Source organism: Procambarus clarkii, chromosome 50 (assembly GCF_040958095.1).
Source record: "Procambarus clarkii isolate CNS0578487 chromosome 50, FALCON_Pclarkii_2.0, whole genome shotgun sequence".
NCBI lineage: Eukaryota > Metazoa > Arthropoda > Malacostraca > Decapoda > Cambaridae > Procambarus > Procambarus clarkii.
The window spans coordinates 6,065,435-6,086,787 of NC_091199.1; the positions used below are offsets into that span (position 1 = coordinate 6,065,435).

Below are 21,353 nucleotides of genomic sequence, written 5' to 3' on the forward strand. Positions count from 1 at the left end.
GAGCCAGCGTGGTGGTGTTATCGTCGACTTCCGTCCGCTGATAGCGCAACCCGTCCTCTTAAAAATAACGTCACTTTTGGCCCGTATGCGCACTATGGCCAAATTTGGACGTAATTTGAAATGAAATCGTCTCACAAAAGTGACGTACTGTTCCGTTTTCTGTTTGAGTCGTCCGGCTTACTCGGCAAGCTTAGAAACGGAAACTTTAAATTAACGTTTTTCATACAGTTTTGAAACTTTATGAGAATTTCCTGCCCACCTAACCTACCAGAGGACCCTTAACTTACTGTTATTGAAAAAAATACCAAATTTATTTTAATTTTTTTCATTTTCAAATTACGTCCAAATTCGGCCATACGGGCAAACGGCCAAAAGCGACGTTCTTTTGAAGAGGACAGGTTGCAGTCCGGCATAATGTCTGCGAGTGTCTGCCTGGCGGTGTCTGCCTGGCACTGTCTGCCTGGCACTGTCTGCCTGGCACTGTCTGCCTGGCGGTGTCTGCCTGGCACTGTCTGCCTGGCGGTGTCTGCCTGGCACTGTCTGCCTGGCGGTGTCTGCCTGGCACTGTCTGCCTGGCGGTGACTGCCTGGCACTGTCTGCCTGGCGGTGTCTGCCTGGCGGTGTCTGCCTGGCACTGTCTGCCTGGCGGTGTCTGCCTGGCGGTGTCTGCCTGGCGGTGTCTGCCTGGCGGTGTCTGCCTGGCGGTGTCTGCCTGGCGGTGTCTGCCTGGCGGTGTCTGCCTGGCACTGTCTGCCTGGCACTGTCTGCCTGGCACTGTCTGCCTGGCGGTGTCTGCCTGGCACTGTCTGCCTGGCACTGTCTGCCTGGCACTGTCTGCCTGGCGGTGTCTGCCTGGCGGTGTCTGCCTGGCACTGTCTGCCTGGCGGTGTCTGCCTGGCGGTGTCTGCCTGGCACTGTCTGCCTGGCGGTGTCTGCCTGGCGGTGTCTGCATGGCGGTGTCTGCCTGGCACTGTCTGCCTGGCGGTGTCTGCCTGGCGGTGTCTGCCTGGCGGTGTCTGCCTGGCGGTGACTGCCTGGCGGTGACTGCCTTGCACTGCCTGCCTGGCGGTGTCTGCCTGGCACTGTCTGCCTGGCGGTGTCTGCCTGGCACTGTCTGCCTGGCGGTGTCTGCCTGGCACTGTCTGCCTGGCGGTGTCTGCCTGGCAGTGACTGCCTGGCGGTGTCTGCCTGGCGGTGTCTGCCCGGCGGTGTCTGCCTGGCGGTGTCTGCCTGGCGGTGTCTGCCCAGCAGTGTCTGCCTGGCGGTGTCTGCCCAGCAGTGTCTGCCTGGCGGTGTCTGCCCAGCAGTGTCTGCCTGGCGGTGTCTGCCCAGCAGTGTCTGCCTGGCGGTGTCTGCCCAGCAGTGTCTGTAGGGGAGTGCCTAGCTCTTTATGCCCCGCCTCGTAACCATGTTATACATGTTGTGTTACAACTCTTTTGGCATTCAAATTCCTTGTTGAATCTGGCCTACCAGCTGCGGATGGAGGTGGCTTCTACAACTTCTCCTTTCATTGCACTCCTCTTGTTTACTACTCTTACTGAGGACGAGTTCCTACGTTCCTTGGACTCAATTTGTGATTCCAGAATTCACCCGTGTCCTCTTTGTTGTACTGTCTCTCAATTTGAAGAGGCCGTCTTTCTCCACCTTATCTATCCTCCACCTCAGTATCTTGTACGTTGTGATCATATCCCCTCTGTGCCTTCTGTCCTCCATAGTGTCGAGATTTATTTCCAATAACCTATTATTGGCGCCAAAACTTCTTGCAAACCTGTGTACCAGCGTACAAGATTCATCTTCATCTCTACACTTGTATTGATCTCCTGGATGTTGCGCAGTAACATCAAGATGTTTGTATAACATTACGAGAGTGTCTCGTGTATTTTGTACAAAGTACACTGACAAAGCTGTATTTAATTGTACATAAAACAAAAGATAAACAGGATGTACTGTACTGTATAACCTCAGCTGCGCGCGCAATATTGCCAGATTTCGCAAAACGGATTTATTTTGTTTACATATGTACTTAATCAAATAAATCATATTATATCTCCAGTCTTTACCAGTTACTCTACAATACAGTACATAGTATTTGATGCAGGTTAAAGGAAGGGGAAAATGTGTTCTTTAATTCCTTTTATGAGAACCTGAAACTGGAGGCAAGATTTGGTAGCTATAGACGAAAGAACAGGAAAGGAATATATCTGGATATACCCTTATACTCAAGACAGTTATGCCCGCTCCTCTCTCGTGTGTTAGTGCGCTAGTATTGTAACTTGAGTATAACTTGATCTTGTTGGGCACGTGGTCCATTGGCTGGTTTGGTTTTTGTGCGTGTTAAGTTAGGTTCAGTGTCATGTAACTAATGCTAACTTATGTTCAGTGTTAAGTACCTAATGTTAAGTTTCATTCAGTGACTTGTAACTGATACTAAGTTACGTTCAGTGACTTGTAACTGATGCTAAGTCGCGTTCAGAGCCACAACTGATGCTAAGTTACGTTCAGTGTTAAGTACCTAATATTAAGTTACACTCAGTGACTTGTAACTGATGCTAAGTTACGTTCAGTGACTTGTAACTGATGCTAAGTTACGATCAGTGACTTGTAACTGATGCTAAGTTACGTTCAAAGCCACATTACTGATGCTAAGTTATGTTCAGAGCCACATAACAGATATTAAGTTAGGTTCACAGCCACATAACTGATGTTAGATTACGTTCAGTGACTTGTAACTGATGCTAAGTTACGTTCAGAGACACGTAACAGATGCTAAGTTACTTTCAGTGACGTGTAACTGATGCTAAGTTACGTTCAAAGCCACATAACTAATGCTAAGTTACGTTCAGAGACACGTAACAGATGCTAAGTTACGTTCAGTGACTTGTAACTGATGCTAAGTTACGTTCAGTGACTTGTAACTGATGCTAAGTTACGTTCAGTGACTTGTAACTGATGCTAAGTTACGTTCAGTGACTTGTAACTGATGCTAAGTTACGTTCAGTGACTTGTAACTGATGCTAAGTTACGTTCAGTGACTTGTAACTGATGCTAAGTTACGTTCAGTGACTTGTAACTGATGCTAAGTTACGTTCAGTGACTTGTAACTGATGCTAAGTTACGTTCAGTGACTTGTAACTGATGCTAAGTTACGTTCAGTGACTTGTAACTGATGCTAAGTTACGTTCAGTGACTTGTAACTGATGCTAAGTTACGTTCAGTGACTTGTAACTGATGCTAAGTTACGTTCAGTGACTTGTAACTGATGCTAAGTTACGTTCAGTGACTTGTAACTGATGCTAAGTTACGTTCAGTGACTTGTAACTGATGCTAAGTTACGTTCAGTGACTTATAACTGATGCTAAGTTACGTTCAGTGACTTGTAACTGATGCTAAGTTACGTTCAGTGACTTGTAACTGATGCTAAGTTACGTTCAGTGACTTGTAACTGATGCTAAGTTACGTTCAGTGACTTGCAACTGATGCTAAGTTACGTTCAGTGACTTGCAACTGATGCTAAGTTACGTTCAGTGACTTGTAACTGATGCTAAGTTACGTTCAGTGACTTGTAACTGATGCTAAGTTACGTTCAGTGACTTGTAACTGATGCTAAGTTACATTCAGTGACTTGTAACTGATGCTAAGTTACATTCAGTGACTTGTAACTGATGCTAAGTTACGTTCAGTGACTTGTAACTGATGCTAAGTTACGTTCAGTGACTTGTAACTGATGCTAAGTTACGTTCAGTGACTTGTAACTGATGCTAAGTTACGTTCAGTGACTTGTAACTGATGCTAAGTTACGTTCAGTGACTTGTAACTGATGCTAAGTTACGTTCAGTGACTTGTAACTGATGCTAAGTTACGTTCAGTGACTTGTAACTGATGCTAAGTTACGTTCAGTGACTTGTAACTGATGCTAAGTTACGTTCAGTGACTTGTAACTCATGCTAAGTTACGTTCAGTGACTTGTAACTGATGCTAAGTTACGTTCAGTGACTTGTAACTGATGCTAAGTTACGTTCAGTGACTTGTAACTCATGCTAAGTTACGTTCAGAGCCACGTAACTGCCGGGGAAAATTGCCAGCTTCCTGTCCTCGTTGAGGCCACTAGGGTTAGTGACCCTTGGGTAAATCCGGTATTTAAATTTTCACGGAATGATTACTCCTTTATGTAGTGTGTCCTGCCCTCTTCTTGTAGTGTGTCCTGGTCCCTTCTAGTGTGTCCTGGTCCCTTCTAGTGTGTATATGTACTCCACTGACTAGAAGCTAGCGTCAGGGTGCATGAAGGGCTGGCCAACCTGTCCTCTTAAAAATAACGTTGCTTTTGGCTGTTTACCCGTATGGCCAAAAGTGGACATAATTTGAAAATGAAAAAAAGATGAAAATATATTTGGGATTTTTTTTTAACAACAGTAAGTTAAGGGTCCTCTGGTAAGTTAGATGGGCAGGAAATTCTCATAAAGTTTCAAAACGTTAATTGAAAGTTTCCTCTCCTAACCTTTCCGAGTAGGCCGGACGACTCAAACAGAAAACGGAACAGTATGTCACTTTTGCGAGTCGATTTCATTTCAAATTACGTCCACTTTTGGCCATAGCGCGCATACGAGCCAAAAGCGACGTTATTTTTAAGAGGACGGGTTGGCCTCAGAGCGCACCTACCCACCCAAACCTCCCTAAACTTCCCTCCCTCCACCCACTGTACCATCCATACAGCTATACACACTAGAGTGGAGTACTGGTGTGGTATCCCTGGTCGGTTTGGGAAACCTGTCTAGGGCTTGTCCGGGTGTTTCCTCTCCTTTAGCTAATCTGTTCCAGTGGTCACCCATCCAATTACTGGTCAGAGCCACCGTTGTGTAACTCGACATGTACATAGGTTTCACATACACTATGTATTTTGGGTGTATCACGCCAGGTTTTGTTATTTAAAAATATATTGTGGCAGGTAGTAGTGACAAGTAGTGGAAGTCTGAGAGTAGAAGAAAATGGGAACCAGCATACAGTTCACCATCACCTCCAACAAGCGCGTTTTTAACCCGAAAGTGAGACCAACCATCAACACACGAACCGTCTCCAGCACACGAACGATAACTGATGATGGGCCAAAGTTCTTCAGCACACGAACGATCACTGCTGATGTGCCAAGGTTCTCCAGCACACGAACGATCAATGCTGATGTGCCAAGGTTCTCCAGCACACGAACGACCACTGCTGATGTGCCAACGTACTCCAGCACACGATCAATCACTGATGGGCCACGGGTTGGGAACACACGAACGACCTGTGACCCACAACATGAGTTCGTGAACACGTGGACGTTTCCTCTCCCATCCGGAGCTAATGGCGATGCCTCACCCACCCCGGCACCGACCGACAGGCCTTCCGATCAGGTCAAGATCTATGGGAGGAAGAGACACCGGATGAGTTCCGTGTTCAGTACCGAGGATTTTACAGAGACATTCAAGGTATTATATAATTCATGACTGGTCATAACGCTGTCGCTGCTGCTGCTACTGCTGCTTTTTAAGGTCGGTATATGCGCTTGAGACTTACGGTACGAATGTGTGACACTCTATCCTGGCTTTATTTATTTATAAAATAGAAAAATAATGTATATGTATGTATGTGTGTCCCCATGGCCCAGTGGTAAAACACTCGTCTGGTGCTTCGCGAGCGAATTGGCCTGAGTTCGTATCCTAGCCTGGTGTGATTGACTGGGTGCCAGTCCTTAACTGTAGCCTCTGTTCACTCAGCAGCAGTGAATGGGTACCTGGTTGTTAAACGATTTGGCGGGTCGTATTCCGGGGAAAGTTTGGACTAAGGACTTGCCCGAAATGCTACGTGTGCTAGTTGCTTTACAAGATTGTAAGAACTCTTCATATATAAATAAAGTTATATATATATATATATATATATATATATATATATATATATATATATATATATATATATATATATATATATATATATATATATATATATATATAATATATATATATATATGTTATTAAATATGACTGAAAAAGTAAGATTAATAATTCTAACATGAATTTTCTCTTTCTTATGTTTCTTTTTACTGTCGATGGTAATTGAAAAATCAATTCTCCAAAATTCATTTTTATTTCTAGTCTGACTCGACGCTTGAACGCGTTTCGTAATAACTTATTACATTTTTAAAGACTTTAGTTTACACACACAACTGTAACCTGAAAACACTAAACAGAGTTTTACTTATGCTAACACTAAACAACTTACCCGTCTTATCCGATAAGAGTATCCTGGGAAATGGGAAAAGTCATTGCAATAAACAACCGGTGGCTAGAAAGGCGGCATTCAAGAGTCAATGCTCGATTCTGCAAGCACAAATAGGTTGGTACACACACACACACACACACACACACACACACACACACACGTTGTACTTCATACAATCATTTCTGCTTTTCTTAAGTTTGATTGTGTAATTGAATCACCACACCAGTGAGTTTCTATCATTCCCTCATAACAATTGCTAGATTTAAGTAGTGCTTTCGTCTTCAGTGTGATTGCATCTCCTTTGTCTTTCTGCAGTTCGGTGAGCGCGGATCAGGTCTGCGCCCCAGGGGCCAAGTACAAGACTTCTACAGCCTCCGCCAGCAATGTCAAGATGAGGGTACTCTGTTTGAGGACCCTGAATTTGCTGCTGCGGACTCCTCCATCTTCTTCTCCCGCTCCCCGCCTAAGCCCTTCGAGTGGAAGCGGCCCCATGTGAGTATACAGTAACTCCATGATCCTTCTGTTGTTGAAGTACAGTGGAGTGGTAGTGTAGGCGATGCCTCTGTTGAGTGTGACCTGTGTCACGGAGGCTGGCTGCTGCCCTCACAGGTCATGAAGACACCTTGTGCATGATGAGAATGATGCCATTAGACCTGAATGAGAATAATGCCACTGTACGTGAATGAGAATGCAGCGCCTCCCCAAAAATATGAATTTAATGCAAATTTAGTTGTGGCTCCTATGATTAGGTCTAGAATGTTGCGTGATGCAGTAGTTGAAAGCCTGGCCAGCTAAAAAAGCTTAAATAGCTCAAAGATTTTAGTGATAGAGGAAGTGTACATTATTATTTGCATTAATGCTCGAATCTTTCTTCCAGAGAAATTATATCGGGACATTTGGGTAATGCATCTTTTGAGAAAGTTCATTGTAATGTTGACTCTTTTAATTTGCCATTGTAGTTATTGAAGACGCAATTTAGGTGTATGGAAATATTTAAATCTGCATCGCTCTGTTGTCGCGTCAAAGTGATGGGTAGGGAGATTGAGGGGAAGCATATACATGAGGGAAGAGAAAGATAGAAGAAACACCCGCCTGTTTGTGTTCTGTTCGAGTTTCGAGGACAGACTCTTGGGGCTGGCCTCACCCAACTTTCTCACATAATTATGTGGGGTATGGCAATGTCATATAGGCCTGTCGAGGTTGGCACCGTTGCCACACTTTAAAAAATATCAGTATCTAACCCTCCTTCCATTCCCCCAACCCGAGGGATTTTCATGAAGTTAAGTCTGAAATGTTGGTTGTGTTCTCCATAGACATATTTGGCTGTTTCAGTTCTTCACTATATAATTTTTCTGATAGAGAGGGGAGGGGGAGAAAAAAGTAAAGAGAGGGAGAGGGGGATGCTGGAACGGAAGGAAAAACAGGAAAGTAAGGTCGAGGGGTGGAAGAAGGATGGGAGGTGGGGGGGTGAGGAAGATGTAGGAGAGGCGAAAAAATCGGGAGTGGAGATTGGGAGAGAGGACGAGTGTTGGAGAGAAGGGAGAAGGAGAAAGTAGAGGGAGAGGAGAGGTAGAGGGGAGATGTTTGGGGAGCATGGTGGAGAGGTTGGAAATGGGGCTTAGAGAAAGAGAGATGAGAGAGGGAAAAAGACCCAGGCACAGCCGGATATCCCCTCTAGTATAATCATAATGTCTGTCTGTCTGCTTGAAGTTGGAGGTCAGACATATGGGGCTAGCCTCACTAAACTTTGCAGGTTGACTGATCTTTCTCTGAGAAAGGACATTTGCTGGTTGGGGTTGAGCCTCATGGCCCCACCCCCCCTTTCTTTACATGTAATATAAAATGACATTATTTTAAATCTTGCTAAACACCAGATGCCATCTTTACTAAGATTCATCTAGCATAATATTTTCTGCATGAATAACTGTTAGTTTCTTTTATGGAGTTTATTGATGACAGTGTTTATAGGGATGAAAGGAAAGTTGCGATGAGTAGTGGTGGTGAAGGGTCGGAATGGTAGTGAGGGGTCAGAAAGGTAGTGAAGGGGAGGGGAGGCGGTGAAGGAGAGAGAAGGTGATGATGATGATGGTGACCTAGATGGGAGGTACCCAGTAGAGCCCGGGTAGCAAAAATGGTTTCTGTGATGAGGATGTTCATGTAAAGGGAAAATGATTACAGTGATGAAGGTAGTGCATGGTGAAGATGTGGCCTCAATCAAATGCCAAAATTAGTATACACAGAAATGTTTTCAAACTCTCACTTTGGCAGATCTATCTATAATCAAAGTTGATATTTCATCAAAGTTTTAGCATAATTATTAAAAGTTAAACCTTGTTTCTAACCATTACTGTACATTACTATATCACACAAATTATATTTTTGTGACTGTAGTCATGTGTTTCATGTAGCATCTTCCAAACTATTATTATGTTAGAAATATATAAATATTCTTAAAACATTATTAGTGCATTAGATGAGAAATGGTGGTTGCTATTGCCCATTCAAAATGAACCATTATACATTTTAAATCTAATTTTGTGTGAATTTCAATAGCAAGAATTTGCTGCACCTGAGTTAGTGAACATTGACTTTTATTGACTATTAAACTTCATAATACAATAATATAATACAGTATATTCTGTTTTTGTAATTTATAATTTGGGCTCACATGATATTTCATTGTAAACTATCAGTTTTCTTGGTAAGTTTATGTACAGTATTTTTAATTCCCAATCATTAATTGAATTTTGAATATTAATTAAGAAATGCTTTACAAAATTGACTTTGCAGGTGCATGTCATATTTATACAGTATTCTGTTGACTTGTCTGTGTATTTAATATATATGTCTTGTGACTAATGCTTCTCTTGTTTAAGTACTTGTAACTATACACATGTGATCGTATTTCTGTGCATTACAGTGCTTATTAATTTATTAACTATGCTGTTAAAATAATACACATATCTTGTATTGTTGCACTCTTTCAAGATTTAGATTAACAATCAATTAGCATTGTTAAGTATAACTCAAGGTGAATACACTATTAAATATTCATACTCGACTAATAGTGCATTTTGCAAGAAGTAACTAAAGGAGCATAGAGTATTTTATTCACATTCTTGAGGCAACTCATTTTGGTTATCAGTATGCAAAAGGTGCCGTCTTATCTCGAGGTGTGAGGGTGATGGTGTGTGGGCACGGCATCAACCCAGCCACGCCCTCTCTTTCTCACCCCACACTTCACGTGCAGGCGATGAGTCACAATAATGTGGCTAAAGTATGTTGACCAGACCACACACTAGAAGGTGAAGGGACGACGACGTTTCGGTCCGTCCTGGACCATTCTCAAGTTGATTGTCTACTTGTCACAATCGACTTGAGAATGGTCCAGGACGGACCGAAACGTCGTCGTCCCTTCACCTTCTAGTGTGTAGTCTGGTCCCACACTTCACACTTGTCTTTAACGTTAACATGGACAAAACATTCAATCAAATTTAGTTGGCCTCTTTTGTTTTTACCATATCAGCAATACACTTGTGAATCTTGAATGTTCATTATGTCTAACTCATGTTAATTTCTTTTCCTAGGAGATCTTGGCCTTAAAGGTATTGACTGATCAGGTTTGAGTAGTTAAAAGATATGGCTTTTCTGCACATATGCCTACACTTGGGTGTTATACTTAGGCCTTGTGAATTATCACTTCAATGTTTGATCATAGAAAAACCTCCAGGGAAAATAATATTAAGTCTCTTAATAAAAAATAACAGAATAAATAATGGAAAGTTCATTGGAATAGCTTTCGAACTTTCAGGTTTACATCAGCTTGTTCTTCCACACAGTGCATAAAATACTGTACATCTTTTGCAATTGCCTGTATAATTTGCTAGATCTTGTTAAGCTGTGTGCTTAAACCTACCGGTATGCATTATCTATTCCTAGTGAATCTGTTTTTTTTATGAAACAAATTCAGATTTTTATATTTTGTTTAATTTTTTATTTTTTATTCAAATCTTTAGTACAGTCATATCTTTGTGTGATATGTTCTAGTACTAAACAATTTAACTCGTTTATTTATTTGCCCACATAGTCTATGTTTATACTGCTTGAACTTGTCATTTGACCACTGCTGTTCTCTTCTCCCTATACATGCTTGTTGTTGCTCTATACATGTGCTTGTTGGATGTATTGCTCTAAACTGTCTCCCTTATTACTGGTACTTAAGTAGCATCAGCTTTACTATATGATTGACAGTTATGTTTTCATCATTAGCAGAGTAACTTTCATTTGTCTTTTATTGAATTCAAGAATGTTCTGGGGCAAAACTAACTTTTTGAGCTATTGTATCCAGCTGCTCTTTTAGGTAAGAATTTGTTAAGAGACAGGATTGATGAACAGAAAGAAAAACGTTCTAGGCACTAGCCACAGTGATCATCTCGAACAACCCTGCAGGATCATTTAAGTTGCTAGGAAGACACTGGAGAAATTTCAGTTCAGCACAAGTGAGGATTCGTTAATGCTTTGAATCTTTATGGATGTTCCTCAGAGGGTCATCATGGTCTGGAATGAGTTTTTCTCTATTGCCTTCCTAGTACTGTACCTTGTATGACCCAGTAGGTACATTAAAAAAGATCCCCGGCACACCAATTACTAGAATGTCGTTCTGCTTAATACACCAATTAATACGCTTAATTCTGCCAATTACTAAAGTGTTGTTCTGCTATTGTGATTTCTGTATGTATTGAAATAAGGGCAAAGATGTAGAACATTTGGTTGACAGAGCCCTGGTGCATGGAGAAATTGTGTAAAACCCCGGTTTGTACTTCGGACAAGCTGCGGGATCCTCGTGAGGGCAGTAGCACTCCAGGTTGCAATTCTTTTACCATGTCGTGAAGCAGTTGACTATGGCGTGTCTGGAATCATCCCGGATGTAGGTTCGAACCCTCATCACAGCCCTTGTTGATTTGATCGTTCTGCTTAACTTTCATGAATCCTGTCGTTAAAACAATGCATGAGTTTCATACTGTAAGGAACTGGATGGATGGGTTTTTCTTCAAAAGTGCTTTTCATATTGACTTGAAGCCTTATTCATGTTGCTTACTGGCAAGGCATAATGGAACAAAGGTGCAGTTCTATACCACAGATCACATGCATGTATAGTACCTGCATTCAGTCTTGAAAACTATTTTGCTTATGTGCATAAAATATCTCCTTTATCATTATACAAAAATCTTGCAGCTATTTATATTTGACTTAGTTTGGCAATATTCGAGTTAAATAGTTGTTAACCAACAAACAAATTTAAAAAATACTCTCATACTTTAATGGCACTGCCCTTGGAATGTGGCGAGCCCGTTAGGAACGTGGCGAGCCCGCTAGGAAGGTGGCGAGCCCGTTAGGAACGTGGCGAGCCCGCTAGGAAGGTGGCGAGCCCGCTAGGAAGGTGGCGAGCCCGCTAGGAAGGTGGCGAGCACGCTAGGAAGGTGGCGAGCACGCTAGGAAGGTGGCGAGCACGCTAGGAAGGTGGCGGGCACGCTAGGAAGGTGGCGGGCACGCTAGGAAGGTGGCGGGGCACGCTAGGAAGGTGGCGGGGGACGCTAGGAAGGTGGCGGGGGACGCTAGGAAGGCGGCGGGGGACGCTAGGAAGGCGGCGGGGGACGCTAGGAAGGCGGCGGGGGACGCTAGGAAGGCGGCGGGGGACGCTAGGAAGGCGGCGGGGGACGCTAGGAAGGCGGCGGGGGACGCTAGGAAGGCGGCGGGGGACGCTAGGAAGGCGGCGGGGGACGCTAGGAAGGCGGCGGGGGACGCTAGGAAGGCGGCGGGGGACGCTAGGAAGGCGGCGGGGGACGCTAGGAAGGCGGCGGGGGACGCTAGGAAGGCGGCGGGGGACGCTAGGAAGGCGGCGGGGGACGCTAGGAAGGCGGCGGGGGACGCTAGGAAGGCGGCGGGGCTCGCTAGGAACGCGGCGGGGCTCGCTAGGAACGCGGCGGGGCTCGCTAGGAACGCGGGGGGGCTCGCTAGGAACGCGGCGGGGCTTGCTAGGAATGCGGCGTGCACGTTAGGAACGCGGCGGGCACGTTAGGAACGCCGCGGGCACATTAGGAACACGAGAAGCATACAGTATTACCTATTTACTGATGGTATCTAAAGTATACCTACATGAAATTATGGGACAAATTTGAAGATCTGATCAGATAATCACGTCAGACTGTGTAACATTTTTCTTCATTTTATGGAAGTGTAGACAGTGGTAATTGCTACAGCATGCTGGGAAAATGTCCCTGCTACTCGAGCAGCATTGTTTAATACTCATTTTCATTGTGTTTGCTTTGTTTATTGTAGTAGATAATGTGTACTTTTTATGTACTGTACTGGCTTAGTTATTGATTATATGGGCTTTATTGTATATTGTATTAGCAATATTATAGGAATTGTAAATACTGGTAGTGTATTATTTCTGATATGTTCGTCTTGTGTTGGTTCACCTGCACGTTGTGTTAACTTTTCCTATATTGCTGTTCTTTATTTAGTGCTTCTCTGACTCTTTTTATTGTTATTTTTCCAAAATTTTCCTAAAATGATACAGTACCTTTATTGTGGAATTAAAACTTTATTTTTTAAATGTAAATTTTTTCTGGGGGGAGCCCTGTCGGCTCCCCGGAGCTATCCCAGGCTGATATGCTAATGTCAGACTTTGGCATCAGTCATGTGTATGGAGTTCTTAGGCCTACCGGGGACCACGGCCAGAACCGGGCCCCCTCAGAGAGACAAGGGGAGCAATGGCCTATAGAAGCCCCCGTGTTAGTGGAAGCATTCTATGTCTGCCATCGACCGGAACAGGCACCCAGAAAGGTAAGCGCCCCAAAACAAACCCCTATTCTGGTTAAAATTGCTACCTAAAACCGAACTAGTGGATAGAACTCCCCAACCGAAAACAAGCAAACTAGTGTGACGTCACACACTGCCGCGCCGCTGTCTGCGCAGCTCCCCCCTCTCCGGGAGGGGGAAGGGGGAGCCCCAGACCCCCCGCGCCGGCTACCCACACCTCAGTTCTTGAGGCTGATGCTATAGGCGATGGTCGTGTGCTCTGGCTCCGGTGTCGCTACTGCACTGTGCTTTGCGTGTGGTGTTAGTTTTGTGGGTGCGAGAGCCAGGAGTTATCTTCAGTACTCGGGCTGCATGCGCCTAGGGCTGCCTTCCCTAGGTGCCCTGTAAGTACTGCCCTTGGGGCTTGGGGCCACCTTCCACAGGCTCCTCGGGGTCTGCCTCTGCTGGTCCGTTTTACCTTTCGGTTTTTCGGCCGCCTGTTGGGCTCTTGGGTGTTCTGTTCTCCCTTGTTACCGGCAGGTAAGAGGCAGTTTGCACTGGTAGGGGCGCAGGGTGCTGCTCAGCTTGTATTTCCCGACATCGCGGCCGGCTCTGTTCCTTGGGGTTCGCTGTCCTCTTGCGGGGTTTTGTTTTTCTTTTTGTTTTTGCCTGGTGGGGGGTTCTGTCATTTTATTCAGTTTGTTTTTGCCCTTCCACTGTTCTCATCGGTGGCGCCCCCTGCTAGGTCCCCGTGAGTGTACACGTCCCTGGGGTTCAGCTTTAGAAGTTTGCTTGGTAGTTTTGGGCGCCGGTTTGCAGCACCCTGCCTGGGACTACCTGAGCGCGAGTCCTCTTAAAGTAAACGCTCAGGACCCTGGGAATCCCCTAGGGGGCGCGTGGGTCTGATGGATGTGACCCCGGAGTCCCCACTCGCTGTGTGCGAGTTTGAGGGTTGCTCGGTCCCCTTGTCTCAGGGTGACCCTCATTGTTTTTGCCTCTGCCACGCTGCCTGTTGGGTCAGTGATACTTTCGACCCTGTGTCCTGTGAGTGTTGCTGCTTGCTTGTGACTCAATTTACCCAATCCTCTGATTCTATTCGGGTACAGGCGGCACGTGCGTTGCAGTCTAGGTTTCGTCTGTTGCAACGCGCCCGGTTGGTTGCTTCCCCGGATGCCCCGGGGCTGCCCCGCTTTGCTTTTCGAGACCCGGACTTGGGGGTGGGGGTCGCTTCGATCCTGGTTCAGTCCGCACCTCCTCGTCCTTCCCCTTCTGTTCGTTCTGGTCCCCCGCCCCTGCTTCCGGCCCCGAAGCGTCTGAGGGTTTCGGGGTCGGAGCAGGGGTTACTTGATCTCGAGACTCGGGCAGCTTCGGGGGTTGCCCCTTCCGGGGGGGCGGCAGAGGCATTCGAGTCTTGTCTCCCGGCCGAAGCTTCAGGGTCTGACCAGTGGGCCCCTCTTCCTCCAGCTTTTCCGGCTGCTCCGTCCTTGTCTTGTGGGGTCGGGGCTTGGGGAGAGGACTCGGCCTCGGGTCCTGTGGTGACGGACCTCGAGGCTGGGGAGGGGCTGACTTGGGGGCCTTGGGCCCCGCTGGACCCCGCCTGGGTTTTTCTTCCCACTGAGCGGGGCTTATTGTTACAAGGAGTGGGGTTTTCTTTCCCCCCCTCTGCGTACGAGTTGGATTTGGTGTAGGCCCCTCCCCGGGTACGGTTCCGTGTTCCCCCGGGTACGTCGGTTCCGTCCTTCCGGAGGTTTTCGGCTTATCGCATCCAACCTGGTGTGGTGCGAGCGGCCTTTGCAGCTTACCTCCTGCGTGACCCGGATTATGCCTCGGAAATGGATCCGTCCACGTTCAGGTTTGGGACTTCGTTCCCTTTCTGGCTCCGTTACGAGGTTCCGGAGTCGTCCTGGCTAGCAGACTGCCCCTTGTTTGGTCTGGATTCCTGGCATTCCTTCTGTCGTTCCCGCGCGCTGGAGTGGCGGGAAGCTTCCACGGTGCTTCAGGTTTTCCTGGGGGGTGAACTTGAGTACCTGAATGAGTGCTTGTTTGCCCCTGCCCTTCCCCGCGATGTGGGCGTTATTCAGCTCCATGTGCAGGTTCCCTCCCTTTCGGCGGCGCTCGTGGCGGAGGACTTGCGCGCTCGGGGCCTTTTGTGTTCGGCCTTGCGGTTCTTTTCCCTCCTGGAGCTGTCTTCGGATTGGCTCGTGGAGGATGTGGGGACGCTTGGGTCCGTCCCGGGGTCCGGCACCTTGTCCTCGGCTGCGCGTTCGTCGGCTGCCTTGTTGAAGCTGTTCACGCCGATTTTGCGGGATGCGGTTTCCCTGTTCTATGCTTCCCGTCTCGCGTGTCGGCAGGCGGTGCTGGGTTCCTCCATGGGATCTGCTTGGGCTCTGGCTCTTAGGTGTTCTTCACCTTTTTGTCCTCTCCTGTTTGGGGAGTCGGCCGTGGCGCAGTTTATTCAGGCTGCGTCGGCGGCTTGTCGTCCGATGTCGGACTTGTTGGTTTTCCGGGGGTCCCGGGGTGGGTCTTCCCAGAAAGGTCGTGCCAGGGCTCGGGGTTCCTCTCGTCGTGGTAGGCCTCTGGTGTCAGGTTTGGGGTTGGCTCCTCCTGCGGACCCTCCCTCGTCTGGTCGGCGCGGTGTTCGCGCTGTGCGGGGTTCTGGGTCTCGTAGGGGTCGCTGGCCCTTTCGCGGTTTGCCCCTTTGACGGGGCGATGGGGGGGCGGCTTGCGCTGTTCGCCCGCGCCTGGTCCCACGATTCGTGGGCCTTTCGGGTCGTGTCTCGCGGCCTGCGGTGGCGTTGGGTGGCCCCTCCCCTCTTTGGGGGGTCGGGGCTGGCAGGGCAGGCTTCTTCCCCTGCGCTCTGTCGAGTCGTCTTGGAGTGGGTACGCTTGGGCATCGTCGAAACGACGTCGTCCCTCAGATGGGTTTCCCGTCTGTTTCCGGTTCCGAAACGGGACTGCGCGGACCTGCGGTTCATTCTGGACTTGTCCCGTCTGAACCCCTGGGTTCATTGCCCCTCCTTTCGGATGACTACGCTGTCTCAGGTTCGGCTCCTCTTGGAGCCGGGAGCTTGGATGGTGTCCCTGGACCTCCGGGACGCTTATTGGCATGTCCCGATTCATCCGCGGTTCAGGGACTGGCTCGGTTTTGTAGTGGGGCGTCTGTGTTACCGCTTTCGTTGTCTCCCGTTCGGGTTGAACCTGGCACCTCGCGTGTTCACACGCCTTACACGGGTTGTGGTGGCTCGTTTGCGTCTCCTAGGTGTTCGAGTGTTGGCCTACCTCGACGACTGGCTGGTTTGGGCTCCCAGCCAGTCAGCTTGCTTGCTAGCCAGGGATTTGGTTCTTTCCCAGCTCGCCGGGTTCGGGTTTTTGGTGAACTGGAGGAAGTCCCATCTGGTTCCCTCTCAGGTTCGGACATGGCTGGGTCTCGGGTGGGACTCTCGAACCGCCTCCTTGTCTCTCCCTCCGGAGTCTCTCCTGCGGCTGCGGTCCCGCCTTCGTCTGTTTCTGGAGGGCCCTCGGGTCACCCGGCGGTTGCTCGAGGGGCTGTGCGGGAGCCTGAACTTCGCGATGGTGGTCTACCCGCCGGGTCGGGTTTGGCTTCGACGGCTGTTCTGGTTCCTTCGGGGTTCCCCCTTCCGCCTCTCTCGCGATCGCAGGTTCGACCCCCGGGGGACTTGTGTCGGTTGCTGCGTCACCGGTTTCCTCTTCGGGTTTTTCGGGGTTCAGTGCCTTGGCGCCTACCCGAGCCCTCGCTCGATGTGTACACGGATGCGTCGTCTCGGCTGGGGTTTTGTGACCAGTGCTCACCAGGCCGGCCAGGGGCGTTGGGATCCGTCCTTCCGTCGAGCTCACAGTACGGTGCGGGAGTTCGCGGCAGTGTGGTTTGCTCTGGGGAGGATTCGGGTGGCCCGCGGATCGACGATTCGGCTCCATTCGGACTGCTCTCCGGTGGTTCATTGCCTGAACCGCGGGGGTTCGATGCGGTCCTTGTCTCTTTGGGGTTGGTCGCTTCGGGTGACTCGTCTGCTGAGTTCTCGGGGTTTGGCTCTCCTGGCGGTTCACGTACGGGGCGTGTCCAACGTCTTGGCCGACGCCCTGTCTCGCTTTGTTCCTCTCTCCACGGAGTGGACGGTCGACGACGAGTCCTTCCTTTGGCTTTGCCAGACGTTCGGGCGCCCCGAGGTGGACCTCTTCGCGTCGGCGTGGTCGCGGCGTCTTCCCGTTTATGCGGCGCCCTTACCCGATTGCGAGGCTGTCGGGGTCGATGCCTTTCGGCTCGACTGGACGAGGTGGGGGTTCCTGTATCTCTTTCCCCCGGTTCGGCTGTTGCTCCAGGTCCTGACTCGCTTAGAGACTTACCGGGGGAGAGTTGTCCTTCTGGCCCCTTGGTGGCCGGCCCAGCCTTGGTTTCAGGCGCTGGTTGCTCGGTGTCCGAACCCGAGGGTTTTTCCCGCGGCTCCGCCTCTTTCAGCAGATCGGGCCGGTACGTCACGTAGCTGGTTCGATCTTCTCCTCGAGTCTTCGCGTATGGTTTTTTTTGACTCGAGTCTATCATCATCTCTGTGGTGATCAGGTGGCCTCCTTGTTGGTGTCCCACCTGAGGGCTTCTTCTCGGCGGCAGTATGCAGTTTTCCTGGCGGTCCTTCCGTTTCTTTTTGCGTCTTCGTCGTGTTAGCTCCTTGTCTGTTCGGGTGGTCTTGTCCTTCCTCTCGTGGTTGTTTCAGGACCGTCATCTTATGCCTAACACTGTCGCTTCGTATCGTGCGGCGCTGGCGGAGCCGCTTCAGCTTGCTTTCGGTATCGATGTTACGTCTGCGCCGTTTCGCAAGCTGTCTCGTGCATTGTTTCACCTCCGGCCTGCTCATGCGTCGCCTGAGCCGTCCTGGTCTTTGGACAGAGTGCTCGCTTTCCTTTCATCTCCTCGTTTCGTTGTGGCCCCTTCGGTCCAGGATTGTTTTTCCAAGGCACTTTTCTTGTTGGCTTTGGCCTCTGGGGGTCGGGTAGGGGAGCTTCATGCTCTCCTCTGGCGCAGGGGTTTCTGCTCTTTTGGTCGTGGTGATTGTTTTGTTCGTTTGCAGCCGTCTCCTTCTTTTCTGGCGAAGAATGAGACTGCTGCGTTCCGGAGGGGTCCATGGGTGGTTGATGCTTGGTTGGTCTGGCCGGGGGTGCATCATGTTTTGTGATCGGCGGTTGCAGCCAGTTGTCTCGGCTTCGAGTTGAGGGGTGAGCGACGACCGCCTCCCGGGTAAGTCCCTCTTTTTCTGTCTGTGGGTAGTTAGCTCCGGGGAGCCGACGGGGCTCCCCCCAGAAAACCAGCGTTGAATGTAATGAAACGCCATTTTCTGGGTGAGTCCCGGAGGCTCCCCGGCATCCCTCCCTCCCTCCGGTCGGCGGTTTTTCGCGTTTTTGACATCCAGCCTCAAGAACTGAGGTGTGGGTAGCCGGCGCGGGGGGTCTGGGGCTCCCCCTTCCCCCTCCCGGGGAGGGGGGAGCTGCGCAGACAGCGGCGCGGCAGTGTGTGACGTCACACTAGTTTGCTTGTTTTCGGTTGGGGAGTTCTATCCACTAGTTCGGTTTTAGGTAGCAATTTTAACCAGAATAGGGGTTTGTTTTGGGGCGCTTACCTTTCTGGGTGCCTGTTCCGGTCGATGGCAGACATAGAATGCTTCCACTAACACGGGGGCTTCTATAGGCCATTGCTCCCCTTGCCTCTCTGAGGGGGCCCGGTTCTGGCCGTGGTCCCCGGTAGGCCTAAGAACTCCATACACATGACTGATGCCAAAGTCTGACATTAGCATATCAGCCTGGGATAGCTCCGGGGAGCCTCCGGGACTCACCCAGAAAATGGCGTTTCATTACATTCAACGCTGGTTTTTTAGCACTTTCTTAAGTCCCAGATAAAGTATTATTGATAATTTATCGATGTCATCCATCAAGTATTAACTGTTTAATTATTTAAGTTGTAATAACACTATCTTTCATTTTTGGTAGTAGAGTAGTTCATTAGAGTTTGCACAATGCCACCAGATTTTTCCTTGTAATATTTACACAGCTATTACAGTTGCTGTATTATTGTACACCTCAAATATAGTACTTTTAGGGCATGTACATGACACACACCTTCAGTAGTTTCAAGGTGTTATATGACAGTACTGGGAAGACGGGACATCACGAGCGTAGCTCTCATCCTGTAACTACACTTGGGTAATTACACAGGTAATTTTACACATACATATACTGATACAGTACTAATCAGATTATGCTGTAGTATAATAATGTTATTTTTCTTCTTCATTTTTTCTGTTTATGCATACAGTAGCCTAAAGTAAATTATTTGCTATTAAATAAGTCTCTATATCCAGTCAGGATTTGGTTGCATTTATATGATGAAGTATTCAGTATTTATCTATATCTTCAGCACTTTAGTATCCCAGGTCACGGAAGGTGACATTTATTTACATTAAGTATTAAAATCATTACCAGCATTTGGTCATTGAGCAATAACATGTGGAATAAAAGCTTTGTTGGGGCTGATGCTTAACTCACAGAAGGTTTTTGTTATGGAAATATTATACACAGTAAAATTCCTATTCATATATGCCATTTTTCTCATCAACATTTGAGGAAGAATTTTACACACTGCCTTGGTTTTCACTTTCCAAGTGGTCATCACCTGTATATAATACAGGTGATGGGCACATACTTAGCAGTTTCACATACTATTTATGGGCACATACTTAGCAGTTTCACATTACTTCTGTTTTCATCTTTTTTGTAATGCACATATCTTATGAACACGGCTTAATTATAGCCTGAGAAATATGAACAACTAGCAGTGTGTTGTCAGTGAAACAGTATTACTATGTCCCTTCCCACACTATTTAAGTTTTCTTGCCAGCTTGTGGCAGTAGCTAAGTACACACATCTTGTGTTGGAGATTAATGCTGTTCCTTTCATTTTGGTCCTTCAGGAGATCACAGACGAACCTCAACTCTTCATTGACGGTGCATCCCGCTTTGATGTCAAGCAAGGAGAACTTGGTGAGTGACGTGTCATAAGTTCTGTTTGGAATGAAACATATAGACCATTTTCACAAAATGTAAGTCTCTCTTCAGTATAGGGTATGATAAACCATGATGCTAGACTAGCACCACTATAACACATCATTAGTTACAAGAGAATTCCCTACTAATGAGGTGGCATAACATATAAAATTAATACTAGTGAATAAATCCACAAGGGCCTTGATGATGGTTCAAACCTATGCACTGAGTGTTCCCAGATTCGCCTTAGTCAACTGTACCACCACATGGTAAAAGAATTGCAACCTGGAGTGCTACGGTGATTTGTTTGTGTATTAATACTAGTAGCAGTACTGTCTCCTGTAACAGTACTGGAGGTGTGGCTAGTTATCTTGGGCTTACATAAGGAAGAACAAATAGTTCTATCTAGTTAATTGAGAATGTTGATGTGGCAGCACTCCCATAAGTTGCTGACACAAAAGACCATAGGTTCTGACACACAACCTGTCTGATGTCCTATGATGGGCTCCCTCTCAAACACACAGCAATCCCTTTCATGGCTCCACAACATTCCACCCACATAATTTTCCTGCAACCCATACCATTCCAATATTTCCTTACTGGTTTTCAACATGTATGTCTTTTTGAATGTCCATTGTATAGGATTTGCAGCTGTAAATTATTCTTGTAATAGTCTGCATCCTTTTTACACACTGGATGCTTGTTTTAGTCACTCTTTCAGCCTCGGAGTTCCATAGCACGGAGAGCACATATACCTTAAATATTTCACATCAATGTAGACATACACTGTATGTGACTGTGTATCGAATTTACTCAATTTCTATGATCGAGCCACAGAAATTTTACAGGAAAGAGATGGTTGGGTTGACTGCATTTATCTGGACCTAAAAAAGGCTTTTGACAGAGTTCCACATAAGAGGTTGTTCTGGAAACTGGAAAATATTGGAGGAGTGACAGGTAAGCTTCTAACATGGATGAAAAATTTTCTGACTGATAGAAAAATGAGGGCAGTAATCAGAGGCAATGTATCGGACTGGAGAAATGTCACAAGTGGAGTACCACAGGGTTCAGTTCTTGCACCAGTGATGTTTATTGTCTACATAAATGATCTACCAATTGGTATACAGAATTATATGAACATGTTTGCTGATGATGCTAAGATAATAGGAAGGATAAGAAACTTAGATGATTGTCATGCCCTTCAAGATGACCTGGACAAAATAAGTATATGGAGCACCACTTGGCAAATGA

General features: G+C 47.5%; 1 protein-coding gene across 5 annotated transcripts in view; it reads left to right on the forward strand.

Moving 5' to 3' along the window:
* Positions 1 to 21,353, forward strand: part of LOC123749573 (calpain-A) — a 267,048-nt gene that overhangs the window by 189,879 nt on the left and 55,816 nt on the right. For all 5 annotated transcript variants that reach the window (XM_069303392.1, XM_069303393.1, XM_069303394.1 and 2 more), the window contains 2 exons: positions 6,568 to 6,744; positions 20,030 to 20,099. In XM_069303392.1, the coding sequence (XP_069159493.1) occupies positions 6,568 to 6,744; positions 20,030 to 20,099 (247 nt within the window). The remainder of the gene's footprint in view (positions 1 to 6,567; positions 6,745 to 20,029; positions 20,100 to 21,353) is intronic.